General features: G+C 48.6%; 3 protein-coding genes across 3 annotated transcripts; 2 read left to right on the top strand and 1 right to left on the bottom strand.

Annotated features, from left to right (window-relative positions):
* Positions 1-1,196: 1,196 nt before the first annotated feature.
* Aud_006794 (beta-glucosidase) lies at positions 1,197-3,705 on the bottom strand (the record flags this gene model as incomplete). The annotated part of the gene is made up of 2 exons (XM_043291691.1): positions 1,197-3,481; positions 3,537-3,705. 2 exons carry the CDS (start codon positions 3,703-3,705, stop codon positions 1,197-1,199), a joined length of 2,454 nt encoding a protein of 817 aa, XP_043147626.1.
* A 3,986-nt stretch (positions 3,706-7,691) lies between these two features.
* Aud_006793 (uncharacterized protein) lies at positions 7,692-8,116 on the top strand (the record flags this gene model as incomplete). The annotated part of the gene is made up of 2 exons (XM_043291690.1): positions 7,692-7,745; positions 7,844-8,116. The coding sequence occupies 2 exons, from the start codon at positions 7,692-7,694 to the stop codon at positions 8,114-8,116; spliced, it is 327 nt and encodes a 108-aa protein (XP_043147625.1).
* Positions 8,117-8,504: 388 nt separating this feature from the next.
* Positions 8,505-9,545, top strand: Aud_006792 (uncharacterized protein; the record flags this gene model as incomplete). Its single annotated transcript, XM_043291689.1, has 1 exon — positions 8,505-9,545. The coding sequence occupies one exon, from the start codon at positions 8,505-8,507 to the stop codon at positions 9,543-9,545; it is 1,041 nt and encodes a 346-aa protein (XP_043147624.1).
* Between the last annotated feature and the right edge of the window lie 5,400 nt (positions 9,546-14,945).

Below are 14,945 nucleotides of genomic sequence, written 5' to 3'. Positions count from 1 at the left end.
ATGCAGAATGGTATTGAGTCACATATCGTGCATACATGTTACGACTTGACTTCACAAACAGAGCAAAGGAGCCGTCATGGTCTGATAGTATAACTATTCATGAAGTATTAGCGGAAATATTCCAACACGGCTTCCCCCCAGGCTGAAACTCATTTAAAACCTTCTCTAGGCCATCCCAAGCCCAGTCATGGTCACACCCGTCAGTAACTGATTCCAGAGAACCCGTAGAACTGAACAGGATTAACAGCAGGAAGCTCAGATTTCCTCCCCCTCCACGTATCGGAGACAAGTGAACCATATTTCCTGTCCTAGGACACATCCAACGAGGCTCGCACTGTGTGGACACTCTCTAGACTTGAACTTTGTCTGCGGAAGACCTCATCCTCGTTAATTGTTTAGTATCCGGTGAGCGTCAGTCCATCTGCCAGGTGATAGATGCGAAGTGTACTGTGTTGCGGCAAATGTAAAAGATTCAACAAAATATCGCAGGGCTTCCGTGAACCGAGATAGCAGGAATCGAAGTTAACCACAAGCTCCTGTAGTGCCCTGGCGGCGAGGATTTTAAGTAAGCACCCACCCACCTTTTGACTGCGTTCAAGCCACACGCCGGCCAGTTAGTAGTTGGGTGGTGGACCACCACCGAATCGCCGCTGTTGTATGTTTTTCTTTTTATTATTGATTCTATTCTGCCGTTCTAGGCTAGCTAGTTCCTTTGTCAACCGGAGCAATACATGATAGTGGCAGCTACGGGAGGCAGGATTCGTAATCCTAGATATAAAGCTACATATACGCTATTTCACCGATTTGGAGATAGCTTGAAATCTTAGAAGATTCCTGCAAACCATATAACGAATATAGCTCTAAACCAAAGAAACCTATTTCAACATACCCAAGTTTAGGGCTGCAATGAGACCCTGTTTTTGCGTGAGGCATAGGAGGCGTCAGAGTAGCCATCACAGAAACACTGCAATAGTAGGGGACTCGGTTGATCAAGGCAGAAGAATAACGTAGGTCGAATTGGCAGGAAAAAGCGCTCGATGCTTGCAATTCAGAATAAATTATCCTTTAGCATTGGGACACTACAACATTCCCAGACTCCGAGGCATGGAACAGGATCCATATTGCAAGGCATGGATTGCAGTGATATAACGCTACTACAATTGTCCATTTGCCTGGTGATATTTTTTCCATATCCCTCATGTGGAATCAGTGACAGGGGCAATCCTGATCATTTCCCTCAAATCCCTACTGCTGAAACCCACCCTGATAACAAACTCGCCCTCGGGTATCAGCCACTGTTGCGACACGACATCCCAGTAACTCAGATCTCTCCGCATTAGCGGGAAGCTCACAGCCCGAGACTCGCCGGGCTTCAGTGGCACCTTGTCAAACCCTCGGAGCTGCTTAGGCGGGGTTCCTGCTGGGGTATTATTTGGGAAAGTAACATAGAGCTGAGGAACAGCTTTCCCCTTCACGTCTCCAGAATTCGTTACTACAACGGACACGTTGTAGACGTTCTTCCACAGGGCCGGATTGCCTCCGGGCTGGATGGGTAGCTGCTCGGGGACAGAAGAGATGGACTTGACCAGAGGTTCCGCGTTGATGTCAGAAAGGTTGAAGGTCGTGTACGACAGGCCGAACCCGAATTCGTAGAGGACGGAGATGTTGTGGGCATCGAAGTACCGGTAGTCGATCTCGAGCTTTTCGTCGAACCACGCTTGCCAATCTTCTTTCCCGGTTGTCGCGATCTCCGTTGTTGGAGGTGCATTGTAGTCGCTTCCGTTTCTAGCAATCGTGTACGGCAATCGTCCGGAGGGGTTAACGTCGCCGTAAAGTACATCGACGATGGAGTTGCCCGATTCCTGCCCTGGGTAATGAGCCGCAAGGATAGCAGTGACGTTAGGGTGATCGGCAAAGGGGAGTTCGTTGATGCCGGAGGAGTGAGTAACCACAATCGTGTTGTTACACTTCCGGGCGACGGAAAAGACAACGTTGTTTCCATCGTAGTCCACGCTGAGATGCTCACGATCCTCGCCCTCTTCGGCCCAAGTCTTCAAGAAGACAAGACAGGCGTCTGGCGGTGTAGGCACCCAGAGGGTGGTCACGTCGGTGGTTGCAACATCCGTATTGTTCAACCAGAACTGGACCAAGGTGTTGGCCCGTTTGGCGCGGGATTTGATGGCCTCCAGTGGGGAGACCACATATGTAAAGCGACCAGTTCCTGACCCACCACCAGCAGCAAGGGTGCCGAATTCAAAACTCGCTCTATTGACTGCGCCCATGGTGGGTTCACCAGCATCATTGCCGAAGATAGCAAGTGACTTGGGAGACTTCAACGGGAGGGCGTTGTTTTCATTCTTCAGTAAGACAGTGGCCTCGGCTCCGTGCCGACGGATGAGCTTGGCATGGTCGCCACGGACATCACGGCTACGCTCTCCTGTCAGGTTAAACTCGCGAAGCCATGTAGACCTGGGAGAGAAGGTGTTGAGGTCGGCGGAAGACGGGTCAACAGAAGGGAAGTCCTTGTCCTGACCAAGCCAGTAGTACGGTGTCATTATGCGGACGATCATATCATCCACACGAGCCTCATCAACGGTTCCATTTCTGACAGCTTGGGTGACGTTGCCCCCAAAGAAAGAGCCTGCCTCAGGGATTGTTCCGTATGGACCAAGACCCCCTGGCATGTTCATATCGAGACCTGCCTCGATAGAGGCCACGCCTGAATGCGTTCCTCCCCAGTCGGACATGACGTAGCCCTGGAATCCAAGCTCCTCTTTTAGCAGGCCGTTGAGAACCTTGGAGTTTTGACAGGCATAAGAACCATTGAGACGCTGGTAGGAGCACATAAAGGATGCTGCGTTGGCGTGGGCAGCATTGGCAAACGGCCAGAGGTATAGTTCATGCATGGTGCGATCATCGATATTGGAGGAAAGGGCTTCCTGTAAGACATCCGTGACGGTCCCATTGGGATCGAACCTTGGATTCCGCTGTGTCTCTTGTTCGTTGCCGATGAAATGTTTTGGGGTGGCCTGGACACCTGCATCGTGGTAGCCCTGAACAGACAGTTCCATGGCAATACCGGTCAGGTACGGATCGGCCGCAAAGCCTTCCCAGTTTCTTCCTCCGTATGCGGACCGTCCGAGAGGGCCGGCGACGGGCGATAGGGCGATATGCGCGCCTTTGGCCCGGAATTCCTGGCCCATAGCAAAGGCTCGTTCATACAGTATGTCTCTGTCCCATGTCGACGCCGCTGTCACACCCGCAGAGAATACACTGGCATAATCCGCGACACGAATTGCCATAGGACCGTCTTGCAAACAAAGGCCGTTGAACCCAAGGCGTGGAATTGCCACTATATTGCCCACACAGGGCCCAGGTTGTCCGGTCACCATGTCGGCCTTCTCTTCCAGCGTCAATAGAGAAACGAACTCCCGGGCCTTGGTGTGAGCTGCTTGCCATCCCCCTAGCCCGGTGGAATTGGCTGTTCTAGGGGTCAGTAACTCTCACACAATATTTCAGGCGGATCAGGAACGTACGTGAGGGAAGGACTGCGGGTGAATGCCCATACTGTCCGAGAATCGTTGTATTGCGAGGCTGAACATAATTGAAAGCATCTTCGTTTCTAGAAGATCCCTCGTACTGCTGGCTGTTGGCAACAGTAGCCGCCAGCAGGCCCGAGAAGATCAGATGGGCAACGCTTGCCATCTCTGCAGCTATATTTCGCTTGAGCCTGAAGAAGTGGTCTGCAGGAGTTGTGCCGAGAGTCGGAGTCCAGCCATCCTCTTTATAATCGAGCGAAAATACGGGTATTCTTACTATCGCGCTCGAGTGCTTTCCTTCTGATACTATAAAGTAGGCTTTTATGCACCCCACAGACCTTCTCCGCATCTCCAGTCCCCGCATTTTCTTGGCTGCCGGCTAAACTCCGGCATGATGGACGAACCTGGTAGGTAAAGCGCCAGCCGGCCGCCTTCGGCTTTGCCCGTGGGGGTCTTTCGGTAAAAATGACCCGAAGATACTCCGGAGAAGCAAGCTGCAAGGAAACGAGTCATGACGGACAGAAAGTCAACCAAATTCCCTCAAGAGACGGCCCGCGGCTTCAACTGCTTGAACTACAGAGAAGCAGAGCAGACTCGATTGGGGAATTAGGGTACCTTGGATCTGTCCTCTGTTCTTCCTTATCCTCACGAGACCTCTTCCACCCTTCCGGAGCTAAGCAACCGCAATAGTATCAAGTAAATTTCCCCATATCTGAACTCCCCTCGGAATATACCAAGCGGGATGGATCACGCTTGGCGTTTCCTCTACCGGGCTGGTGCAAGCCCTCCTCAACCTTAATAGTAGCCAGCCATATATACCTTCTCGTCTAAATATCCTCACCGGGAATACTTCGGGATACTCTGTCCAAAGGTGACAGCGATTTTGCAACCACGCTCACGGCAAACCCATCCCACGCAAGGGCCGGTGTAAAGTTTGCCGGCCCACAGTTCAAGGCCCGGCTGGATGGCTCGTCAACATGGGGCGACCGATTTCGGTGTGGATGACTCCTCGGTTACCTTCGGAGTCGATGACGCCAGTGTCACGAGTCATTTCGGAGAACGCAAACACCGATGGGCGGCAAAGGCTTCGGTAACATGAGTGTGAAGATGGGAGGAACGCTATGCTGCATGCTAGCGAGGTGGGTTAGCAGCACTCGCAAAGACCCCGCTGCCCCTAGTTATGAGACACATCACCCAGCTCGTCTACACTCACCCTGTAACTTAGTGGCCGTTGCACATAGAGCGTCAACCACTCAATGGCTTAGATATGGCTTCACCGTGTTTATAATGCCAGCTTAAGTACAGCCGAGCGGACGGTAAGCACTGTTTCCACGGCCTATGGTCGTATGTGCTAAGTATCCACTGCAAGAGAGCAAGAGTCTGATATGCAGTGAAAACAATGTTGAAATAGCAGCTTCTATAGAGTCAGGAATAGAAATAATATCTCCTTTGATTTATTATGCTTGACCTTCACCGGCTTCGAAATTACATTTTTCTTTTATGGTCCAGCTCCTCTGAAGTAGCCGAACTATAGTGATGGCTAGAGCCAGGCTTTACTGTCAAATACCTGCGATAAGGAGACATAGATCCATATTGTCCCGTCGTGACACTAGTATTCAATACTTTGGCTTTTCTGTATCTTGGGTTACGGGCTAGGCATTTGAATACTGAACTCCTGCTTCATTTGATGAAGCGCCTGCATAGCCAATCGCTTCAATAGATAGGCTACAACAGGACAACAGAATCTTGATTTATTGATTGATATTCCATACAAGCCAAACAAACGATTTACTCTTGTCTGGTGGAGGAAAAGCCAAGCGCAGTAGCCACGTGGACCAAACCAGAATTCGCTGTACTTTCTTGACCCTTATGTTGGCGCATTCCTTGTAGAATGCTGATTCTGCCGGATTCCTGGTCTGCCTATATTTGCCGCATCCCTTGTATTGACAAGAAAGCTACATGCCGCTTTATTAAGTTGGGAGTAACCCGTACATACTGAATATCCGGATGGTCAGCCACGGCTAGCTGTGTGTTTCTTCACGTACAGGCGAGAAGTAACCTGTCTGGAGACAGGTCGCACCACACAAGATAGGCTTCGTGATCACAGGTATCAACGATAGCAAGGGGCTCTGCCAAATTCCGAACTATTCTCGAAGCCGATCCACCTATTCTCCATATGGGATCTGATGGACAGCGGAGCCAGTTGTATGCTCTTCCGAGGTTGCTATTTTCTCTGCAATATGCAGGATACAATAGTAAACGTAATCGGCTGTGACGAATTCCATGTTCAGTTGCGGAAGATCGGGCCAATATCCCAGCTGGATACAGCCCATCACCATGCGGCCAATGGCCAATGAAGTCATCCGAGTTTCCGACGCCCGTCATGCTGTCTCCTAGAACGAAGCCTGGGCGATAGATGGCAACAGGTAAGCCTCGGTTACACACTCTCTGTACCATCTCATCTAACCCCTAACCGACTATCAGATCACTTACTGGCTGTTTCTTCATTCCAGACTGGTCCTCTCTTAGGGCCGGCCCTGCTCTTAAGCTTAGAACAGCAGATGGTCTCTTTAGCTGGGCGGCCTGGCTATGGGGGAATAGGAATATGAATATGGATACCTACATAGATGTATTATATAATAAGACTCTTAATGGGATGCCGTATATGATGCCGGTGTCCCTGTGGTAGAGTTGCATTTGGTCCAAGTCCAGGCGAGTCCAACCCCAGTTGGAACCAAACCTGATCCATTCTAGTTTGGTGTAAGTTTCACTGCAAAATCGGTCCCTAGTCCTAGATAGGCCTAGGTAGACCCCTACTAACTAATCATGGCTAGATTCTGGTTTGAGTCAGTTTTAATTTCTGTTGGTTTGTAGGTCTAAATTTTGATGGTACCCATTTAGAATTTAATTTCTCCTACCCTAGGGGCCTATCAAACATGCTTATATAAAATTATTATTTTTATATAAAATATATGGTAATCATAGTCATTTTAATCTATGTCTAAAATATTAATTCAATATCTATAGGGTTGAATGGGTGGTAGTTAAAAATTATTCTTTAACTATATGATTGTCAAAGGCTAATATATATATATATAAACCTCCACTACATTTAGACCAACCTATGACAGAAATCATTATCCCCTTATATCTCATCAACCACTAGACATTTTGAATTGATATTTCATGTATAGATAGACTAGAGACTAGGCTATCTAGTGATATCGATATTTCTAGAGAAATCCTAGAAATTAGTGATTACTAAGCAAAACGGTGTGGGTTGGGTAACCTGAATGGATAAAACCTCACAAAACCTTAACTAATAAGAAGAGAGGTTTTAGTGCGTTAGACGGTATCGTATTAAGGAGCGAAACGGTCCAGTTTCGGCGACGAACCGGCCCCTTCCAGACGCACCTACGCGTGCCTAGGACCCGTCAAATCCACGTATTGGACGGATTCTTCTCGAACGGGGGGGAGGGGGTACTGTAATGGGCCAGAGCTGGATGTTGATCACGTGTGTCACGTGAAGCTTCTATACTTAGCCCCTCAGGAGGCCCTGTGTTTACTTTTCTTCAAGCTTTCGATTCGATAGACGGATTGTCAGCCACACCCAATTGAATCAAGTTCGCTCTGAACCCTTCACAGAAGTTACTACTTCGGGCGGTTTCTAAGGCTATTCGGAACTTACCCTTTTCGGGTAGGCCTCCGGCTATCACGGCCAGCCCGCGTGCGTGGGTTCGAAACCCCCTCGGCGCGATTATCTGCAAGTTTTCTTCCTTTATAATTAGGCCGACCTAGCGTATATACTTCCTCCTACTTTCTGACTGAGCCATTAGGCTAGAAATCAAAAGGGATATCTAATTATCCTATAGAATTGGCTAGGAAGATATAAGAGAGTGTGTAGGATAGAGGGCTTTCACAGAACCTTGTGCCTATCGCGTTACACGCATTTTAGCGTGTTCTCAAACTGCGCGTATCTAGTAGGCGGTAGGAATTATTAGTATGAGCGGTGAGCAAAGTAGAGCCGGGGTGTCCAAATACTTTTGCGTAGTCACTGTATCAGGGATCATGCACAAAGGATACTCGATGCACACGTGCGGATGGTGTGGATATACAATACACGGTGATTGTGCGGATATACAATACACGTCGATGGTGCGGATATACAGTGGAAGACCCCAGGCAGACACTTTCGTGATGGATGTTGTTCAAAATCAGATCATATCCCATCGCCATCTTGTGTACTTCTTTCAACAAATTTTGGCTGAGACCTAAGATCTGTTGGCTTGATCTGCCTTCTCTAGGCCGATCGATTTGGAGAATATATGACACCCAAGGACTCGGACAATGTGACTGAGGAGATTCTCGTGCTCGACCTGAGTGGTAAGCCTGACGGGATTTTTAACAAGTCCATTGTCGGTGTTGTCCTTGCTCATCCGGTTACCGGGGAGAAACAATGTCAAAGATTCACGGGCATTCCGTTCGCTCAGCCCCCGATTGGAGATTTACGGTGGGAAAAACCGGTCCCGTTGGAGGCTCCGAACACGCTGTCTGAGGAGCCTTTTAGAGCGACATAGATGCCTAGAGTCTGTCCTCAGCCTCCGGTACCCTCTTTCATAAAGTATTCCGTATCTGCCAACAGAGAGTTTGATGAGGACTGCCTTCGTCTCAACATCTGGCGGCCTGTTGGTGAGCCGCCGATGGGTGGATGGCCAGTTTTCGTCTATTACCGTAAGTCGAAGCCTTGTCGTATGGCACAAAAATTTTCTGACATTCTTTCTTGTAGATGGGGGATTCTTACAATTTGGAGACGCCAACTACGAAAATGATCTGGACTTTACGGAACTCATATATTCCCACGGCGCAAAGTGCATTTTCGTCGCACCTATGTACCGCCTCTCTGTTCTTGGATTTCTTGCATCAGCCGACCTAAATCATGCTAATTTTGGTCTTTGGGACCAGAGGATGGCGCTGGAATGGACCTATAAGAATATTTCCGCTTTTGGAGGCAACTCGGAATCTATTGGCATTGGGGGATACTCGGCTGGGTCATATTCTGCTTTCCTGCAGCTTCAGTTTGACATACAACAACCTGCGGACCAACAAATAATACGACGAGTGGCGTTGCAGTCTAATTGCCCAATTACCGCGCCAATTTCGTGGGGATCGAACCAAGTACACAAGAAATATGAACAATTACTCCAGTCCTGCGGAATTCCTGCTTCAGAGAGACCTGAAAAAAGGCTGCGGCATCTTCGGGGGTTAAATATGAAACAACTCCTTTCCGCCCTTGCCACCCTAACGGATCCTGTTTTCAGACCTGTGCTTGATGAAAGTTTCATATCTTCCAGCATGATGCTTGATATCTATAACGGTACAATGGCGAGGGCCATCGCTAAGAGGCATATTTCGATCCTGTTCGGCTACACGCAGCGAGAAGAAGCTGTCTATGGTGCTATTGCACCAAACACGGAGGTTCAGGTAAAAAACACCTTGAGACAGTACTTCCCTGAACGTGTGATCAGTGCTGCTTGGCCATTGTATGTGCGCGGTGTTGGTAGCCCCGCAGTTGATTGGCCAATGGTTTTCGGCGACATGTTCGCTGACCTGCAAGTCAGAGTTGGAGGGATTGGACTTGCGAAAGAACTAGTTTCCGGTGGAGTTCCAACCTCACTACTTTATCGTTACGAGGTTCAATGGAGGGCTCAGGCAATTGACGCATTTCTTCCACCAGAAATGGGAGCGACACATGGGTCGGACGCACAACTCGTCTGGTTTGCAACAGATAAACTCTTAAAACACGATGAAAAGTCAGTGGTTCAACGATGGGTGTTACCCTGGGTAGCTTGGGTGGAGGGGCGAGAGAATGTGGCGAGGAGTGGTTGGCGGCTGCCTGGGTTAGAAAAAAAAAGAGTATTGGAATCAGATGGTCAAATCAACACGGTTGATGTAGACTCTAGAAAGCTTATCGCTGTCTGGGAGGCTATTAAGGCAGCTACTATATGATTGGCTTACGGGCATCCAACTTCTGGTCCAGACATATATACATGCAAAGCCATCAGATTCTCGTGAATGAAATACCCATACCAATTCTGATTTCCCCCCTTCTGCGTTAATCCGTCCGCCTAGGTTTCATTCATAATATTATGAGTGAATATGCAGCAAGAAGGCTTGAACTTCCTACATAGATGGCTGAAGGTGGCTCAAGGTGGCAAGACACGAGTCGTGTTAGGCTTGTACCTCTTGCTAACACTCAAAGTAGACCAATGAGTTCTTAGGCCTCCTTCCACTGGCTGCACTCTACTGTGCCCGTGTTAATCGCTAGGTATGTCCTGTCCATGCTGGGTATAGGACCGTTATCGCGCTCATATGTGCACCTGGAAACGCTCTGGGAGGACGGGGAAGGGGGTGGGGAGTGGGGTTTCCGCATACTGTTCACGCTCACACCTTTCCTGTGAGAGCATGTCGGCGTGTGTCCGCTACCATAAAACATCTAAATACCATGCCTTTAGGCCTCGCAAGTTCACCGCTGTACATGGCGTCTTCGCTTCCTGCCCCGCAGCGCCTGCTCTGCTCATCGTGTGCGCGACCCCGGCCGTGCACCCAGTATAAGACGTGCGACAGCTGTCGGCGGAACAATGAGCTTCGCAGACTCCGAAATTCTGGCCGGTCTGTCCCTTCCAGTCACCTCCTGTCCTCTCCGTTACAGGCTACTTCTTTGTCTTCTCCCCTGGCTAGCTCCCCCTCTGGGCCTACGGGTTGTACAGGAATGTTACAGGCCAGGCAAAAAGAGAGGTTCAATTCGGTGCCATTCAACGAAGCAACTAAATCTAGAGGAGAAAAGAAGAAGAAGAAGCTCTATCTACCGCGTGGAAGCCTTTGTTGTGGGCTAAAGGAACCTTACATCAAACACCAGTTGACCAGTTCGCTACTCGAGCCTTCCACTCCAGTACGTCCTCGATTGTCACAAGGAAGGCATCTGCCTATTTACTGCAGACAGAATCGTCGTGTTCTATATAAATGATATTGCCCGAACCCAACCCAAGCTCAACCCTTATTTACTCCAATGCCATCTCCTCGCACAAGGCATGCACCGGTCAAGAGATCATATACAGAGCACAAGATTAGAATCAGTTTTGTCAAGTATTGTAAGCTGATGTAGTAAAAGACCACTGGGCTGGTGAAGAGGGCAGGATAAGCCGTCAGTTACAGGGAACAACCAGCGGCGCCGTCGGTGGTAAGCGTTTCACCGCAGCAGTAGTGGTGGTGACCATCGACTTCAACATTCAAACACTGGTCGTTTGTGATCCAAAAGGTCGCATAAACACTGCCGTTGTCGCAGTCGAAAAATCGCAACCCGTCGCTCTTGCCAATTGTTTCAACACAGTCGCCTATAACTGCGTCCCGCATGATGCAACGGCCCCGGCCATCGCCGACATCGAATTGCGCTTTATGCGCCGGAATATTCCAGTTCGTGTTCCATGCACCACCGACAGAGATTGACTGGGAACTGCAGCTGATATATCTTCCCAGAGCACTATTGCTCAAGGCAAGAAGAGCGGTTAGGCCTGTGAGCGTTGCCACCGGGGAGAGCATCATCACGTTGAACTTGGGCAACGTGTCATGTTATATGCTATGCAAATTATGGCAAGGGAGCAAACCAGAGAATAAGTGGATATTTGAAGAGCCAAAAAATGATAAGTGCAATTTACGGTTACTTTACTTGCATGATCTCAAGAGAGGATAACGAATGGGAGAGGGTAAGGGAGTAGGATAGAAGTGATTTAGGAGCCGAGTTATATTGAGCTTCTTAGAGGATATACACAGAAAGATACAGATGATTCTCCTCTCTGGCGATGGATAAATCAAATTAGAGGCTCGAAGAGTGTTAGATCTCCTCATCCGACAAAAATTTCTCCACTTTCCTCATTTCGAAGACGCCAGCCTCATTCGTGAATTTCTCTGGGTAGCCGAAGAACAATGGATAGGAAACGTCTGGTTCGGCATTTAAGAGAGTAACTTGGAATTGTTCCGAATCGGTATGATGGACTCTGAAATCGTACCAGGTCTTGTTCTTTGGCGGGAGGGGCCCATGTTCGTCAAATTCGACAGGAAACACGCCCGGTGGACATTCATAATAATAGCTCATGAGAAGAGTCCCGTCCTTAGCACTTCTTGCATCTGCGATGGTGATAATTTCCTGTTCGATGAAATTATATCTGGCGGGTTGGCGCCACTTGTCTATGGCCCAGTTCTGGCATTCCTCTTTAGAGGCGTTGATGAAGTCTGACTCAAAAAATTCCCCATCTTGTAAACCCGATCTAAAATGCTCCTGTGAATCTGGGCAAACTCTCGATTCAACAAGATAGTACCAGTAAGGAAAGTCTCGTGGCTCTGTACTGAATTCACGTAAGGCCTTAGGTACAAACTAGTGATTTCGCGGTCAGCCTCAATTTCTTCGGTCCCACCTCTAACCGGCTATCATCGTGGCACCTATAATCCATAACACGCTAGACTTACAGGCTTAGCGTCTTCAGCAATACAGAAGAACAAGGCGCGTGTCATCGTAGGGTCTTTATGCTAGCGACGAAATGATGCTCAAGGGCATATGACGGCTTACTTTCCAACAGGACGAGACTTTACAGAGTCTTTCTATAGATTCCAAACGGCGAAGATACGATGACGTCATACCTGGTCTACCAGATAGAGGGACGAAGGAGTCGGGATAACTTGCAAATTACTCAATAGTGTTGGCAAGCTGGTGAATCTGATTAATAGATTAGCAAACTGGCCCCTGGGGCCGCTCCAGCCTACAGGCTTCCACCCCCCCTGCCCCCGAACCGCCCGACTGAACTCATAGTATATGTACTATGTAGTACTACATCTATTGATGATCTAAATTGAAACCGACGAAAAAGCTAAAATTAATCATAAGCTACCTGAACTACTCCACTTTTATTACCGTAGAAACAGTTTGTTACCGGCCCCTTACAAACAATACCATATTTTCCGGACCCTCGCCGCTATCACAAACGATATTGCTATAACGATAGGTTGCCTCATGGTAAATGCTGGATTCGACTGAGTTTCTACCAGATCGGGGCAGACGCAGATCTTGGGTTGTTCAACCTTGAATACATCATCTACCTGTCAGTGGTGTGGGTTAAATTGTGAAGGAAGAGAGAATTCCCCAGTTCTCAGAATCCTCTTGGATCCTCATCCCCGCCGTCTTGGCCCGGAGTCCGAAGTGGCTAGAGCCTGAGGATGTCCATTCGATCTCAGCAGGTACAGGCTGCCATCTTGAAAAAAGTCGATAGCGAAAAAGCCTCCAATGGTCATGGCACCGCTGAAATCCAGCTCAACCAACTTACGCCCAAGGAAGGCATCGTCGGTCACTAGACCGTCTGCACTTGTAGGATAACCGGGAGTTGTCGTTTTCTCCAGTTTAAAGCTAGGACCAACGACCAACTCCGTGGAGGGAGGGAAGAGAGAGGGATTGCCAGTATGGTTCATATGGTGGTGGGATCAGATAATTGCGTTGATCGATTCAAGGGAGATATTGGCCTTGCGAAGTTGGTCAGCAACATCTTGCTCAATTTCCACAACTGCCTGGGCAAATTCGATTTGTCTGAGGACTTTCAGGTTGGTCACGGTCAGTATGCATAGTACCTTCTCATGTGCGGCACGGCTGAATAGCCCGATCCAAGCCACGGATGTTGATCATGCTTACTAGTGGGTGGTAGCTTCTCCTTCCAATCTTTCCTCAGTCCAAGGTCAAAAAGAATCTTTTGGTTCTTCTTGTTCTCGATCAGGAAGCTATAGCAAGGAATGTCAAGCAAGTCATGCCCTGCGATTGGACTTTCAACAACGTAGGCTGTGGGCACAGTCGTTCATCCAGCATGAATTATCGACACATCCATGGTCGAGTCCCTGAATTCCGGGAATATCAACGTAGCCATGATTCTGAATCAAAGGTTTGAATACCTTGAGCTGGTGAAGGACTTTTGAATCAGGCGTTTCTGAAAAGTGTGTGGTTCTTACTTCTCACGAGGTGATCGCGTTGTAAGTAGAACACCTCATAATTCCTCTCCCCTGAGTAGAAGGCTTATCGTCTCCATAAAAGGATAAATATGAGTTACCAATCAATTTCTCTTGGACGTCTAGGAACGAAAATGAGTGTGATAATTATTAATCCTAAGCACTAGGACCTCTAGAGAATTTCAAATCAGACCGTATCAGACAAGTAAATGTGAATAAAGATTATGAACGTCCGATTGGAAGAATTTGTCCAACCCATAATTTGATGTTAAGATCTCGGTCACACAAGATGTGCTCGGAAGGTCGAGAGCTGTTTGGTTCCAGTGGATCCAAAGCCGCACTTGCAGCCGCGTTTGCGGTCGCACCCGCACTTTTGGTCGCCTAAGCGAGAGCCTTTGATCCAATCACAAAAGGTTCGCCAAAAAGCAGAGCTGATGCAGGTGCGGGTGCGGATGCGGATATGGTGGAACTGGAGATATTCAACGATCCAGCAGCGCAATGATTAGGAATATAAAGTAACCTCGAGATAGCCCCTGGTATAACACTAAAATTGTGAAAAGGGCAAATACAAAGGGCACTAATTTATAAGTAGATCGACACATTTTTCACGAGATTTGCATACAAAGGAAACATAGTATTGGGTAATGCCTGGCTGCGGCTGCGGCTGCGGACCATGTGTACCTTGGGTGACCTCGGGACATGTCTTCGCTTCCATGGTACGTGTCATTTGCTCGACCGGAAGAGCAAATAATGTCCAATAGGTGGAAGTCCGGCGATTGAATTCCCCCTCGGCGTCCAATTAACAATACACCATCAATAGCGAGACGCCGAAAGGAAAGACTTCCCGGAAATGCTTGGTTTCACCCGTCGATGGCGGGGCCCACTTACTAGATTCATGGCGTAGTTGAGCAATAGGGCGAAATAGGATTATGTCTGGTGAACTTCTTCTGTATATGAGCATTTGCAGCACTGATAAGTAGGGTTTGTCTCTGTATCTCAGGAATGGCTCGCAGTCCCACTGGATCCCACTGGATTCGGTAGGTGTTGTGCTCCTCTACTCGCCACGAGCTACTATTGACTGGCGGAGCTGCTCCATGGTCCTTTCGATACCCTCATTCCACCGCTGCTGTTCCTCTACACTGGTCTCCAATGCCCTTAGTCTTTCATCGGTCTGTGCAAAGGTCGTATATCGCAGAGTGCCGACGGTGCACTTACACCACCCTCCCGGATTGTCTGGCGACCCCTGTTAGTTAACCGCGCTTCTTTCAGTTATGGCAGCATATAGAAACGATGGTACAGTACTCATTCAAGAAAGCTAAGGCCGACATTTGAACGGGAATGATATCTGTCCTATTGATCGATTGGCTT

This window comes from Aspergillus udagawae (assembly GCF_001078395.1).
Source record: "Aspergillus udagawae IFM 46973 DNA, scaffold_4, whole genome shotgun sequence".
Classification (NCBI taxonomy): domain Eukaryota; kingdom Fungi; phylum Ascomycota; class Eurotiomycetes; order Eurotiales; family Aspergillaceae; genus Aspergillus; species Aspergillus udagawae.
The sequence above is the reverse complement of the archived record's forward strand: the minus strand, read 5'-3'. Positions and strand labels throughout refer to the sequence as shown.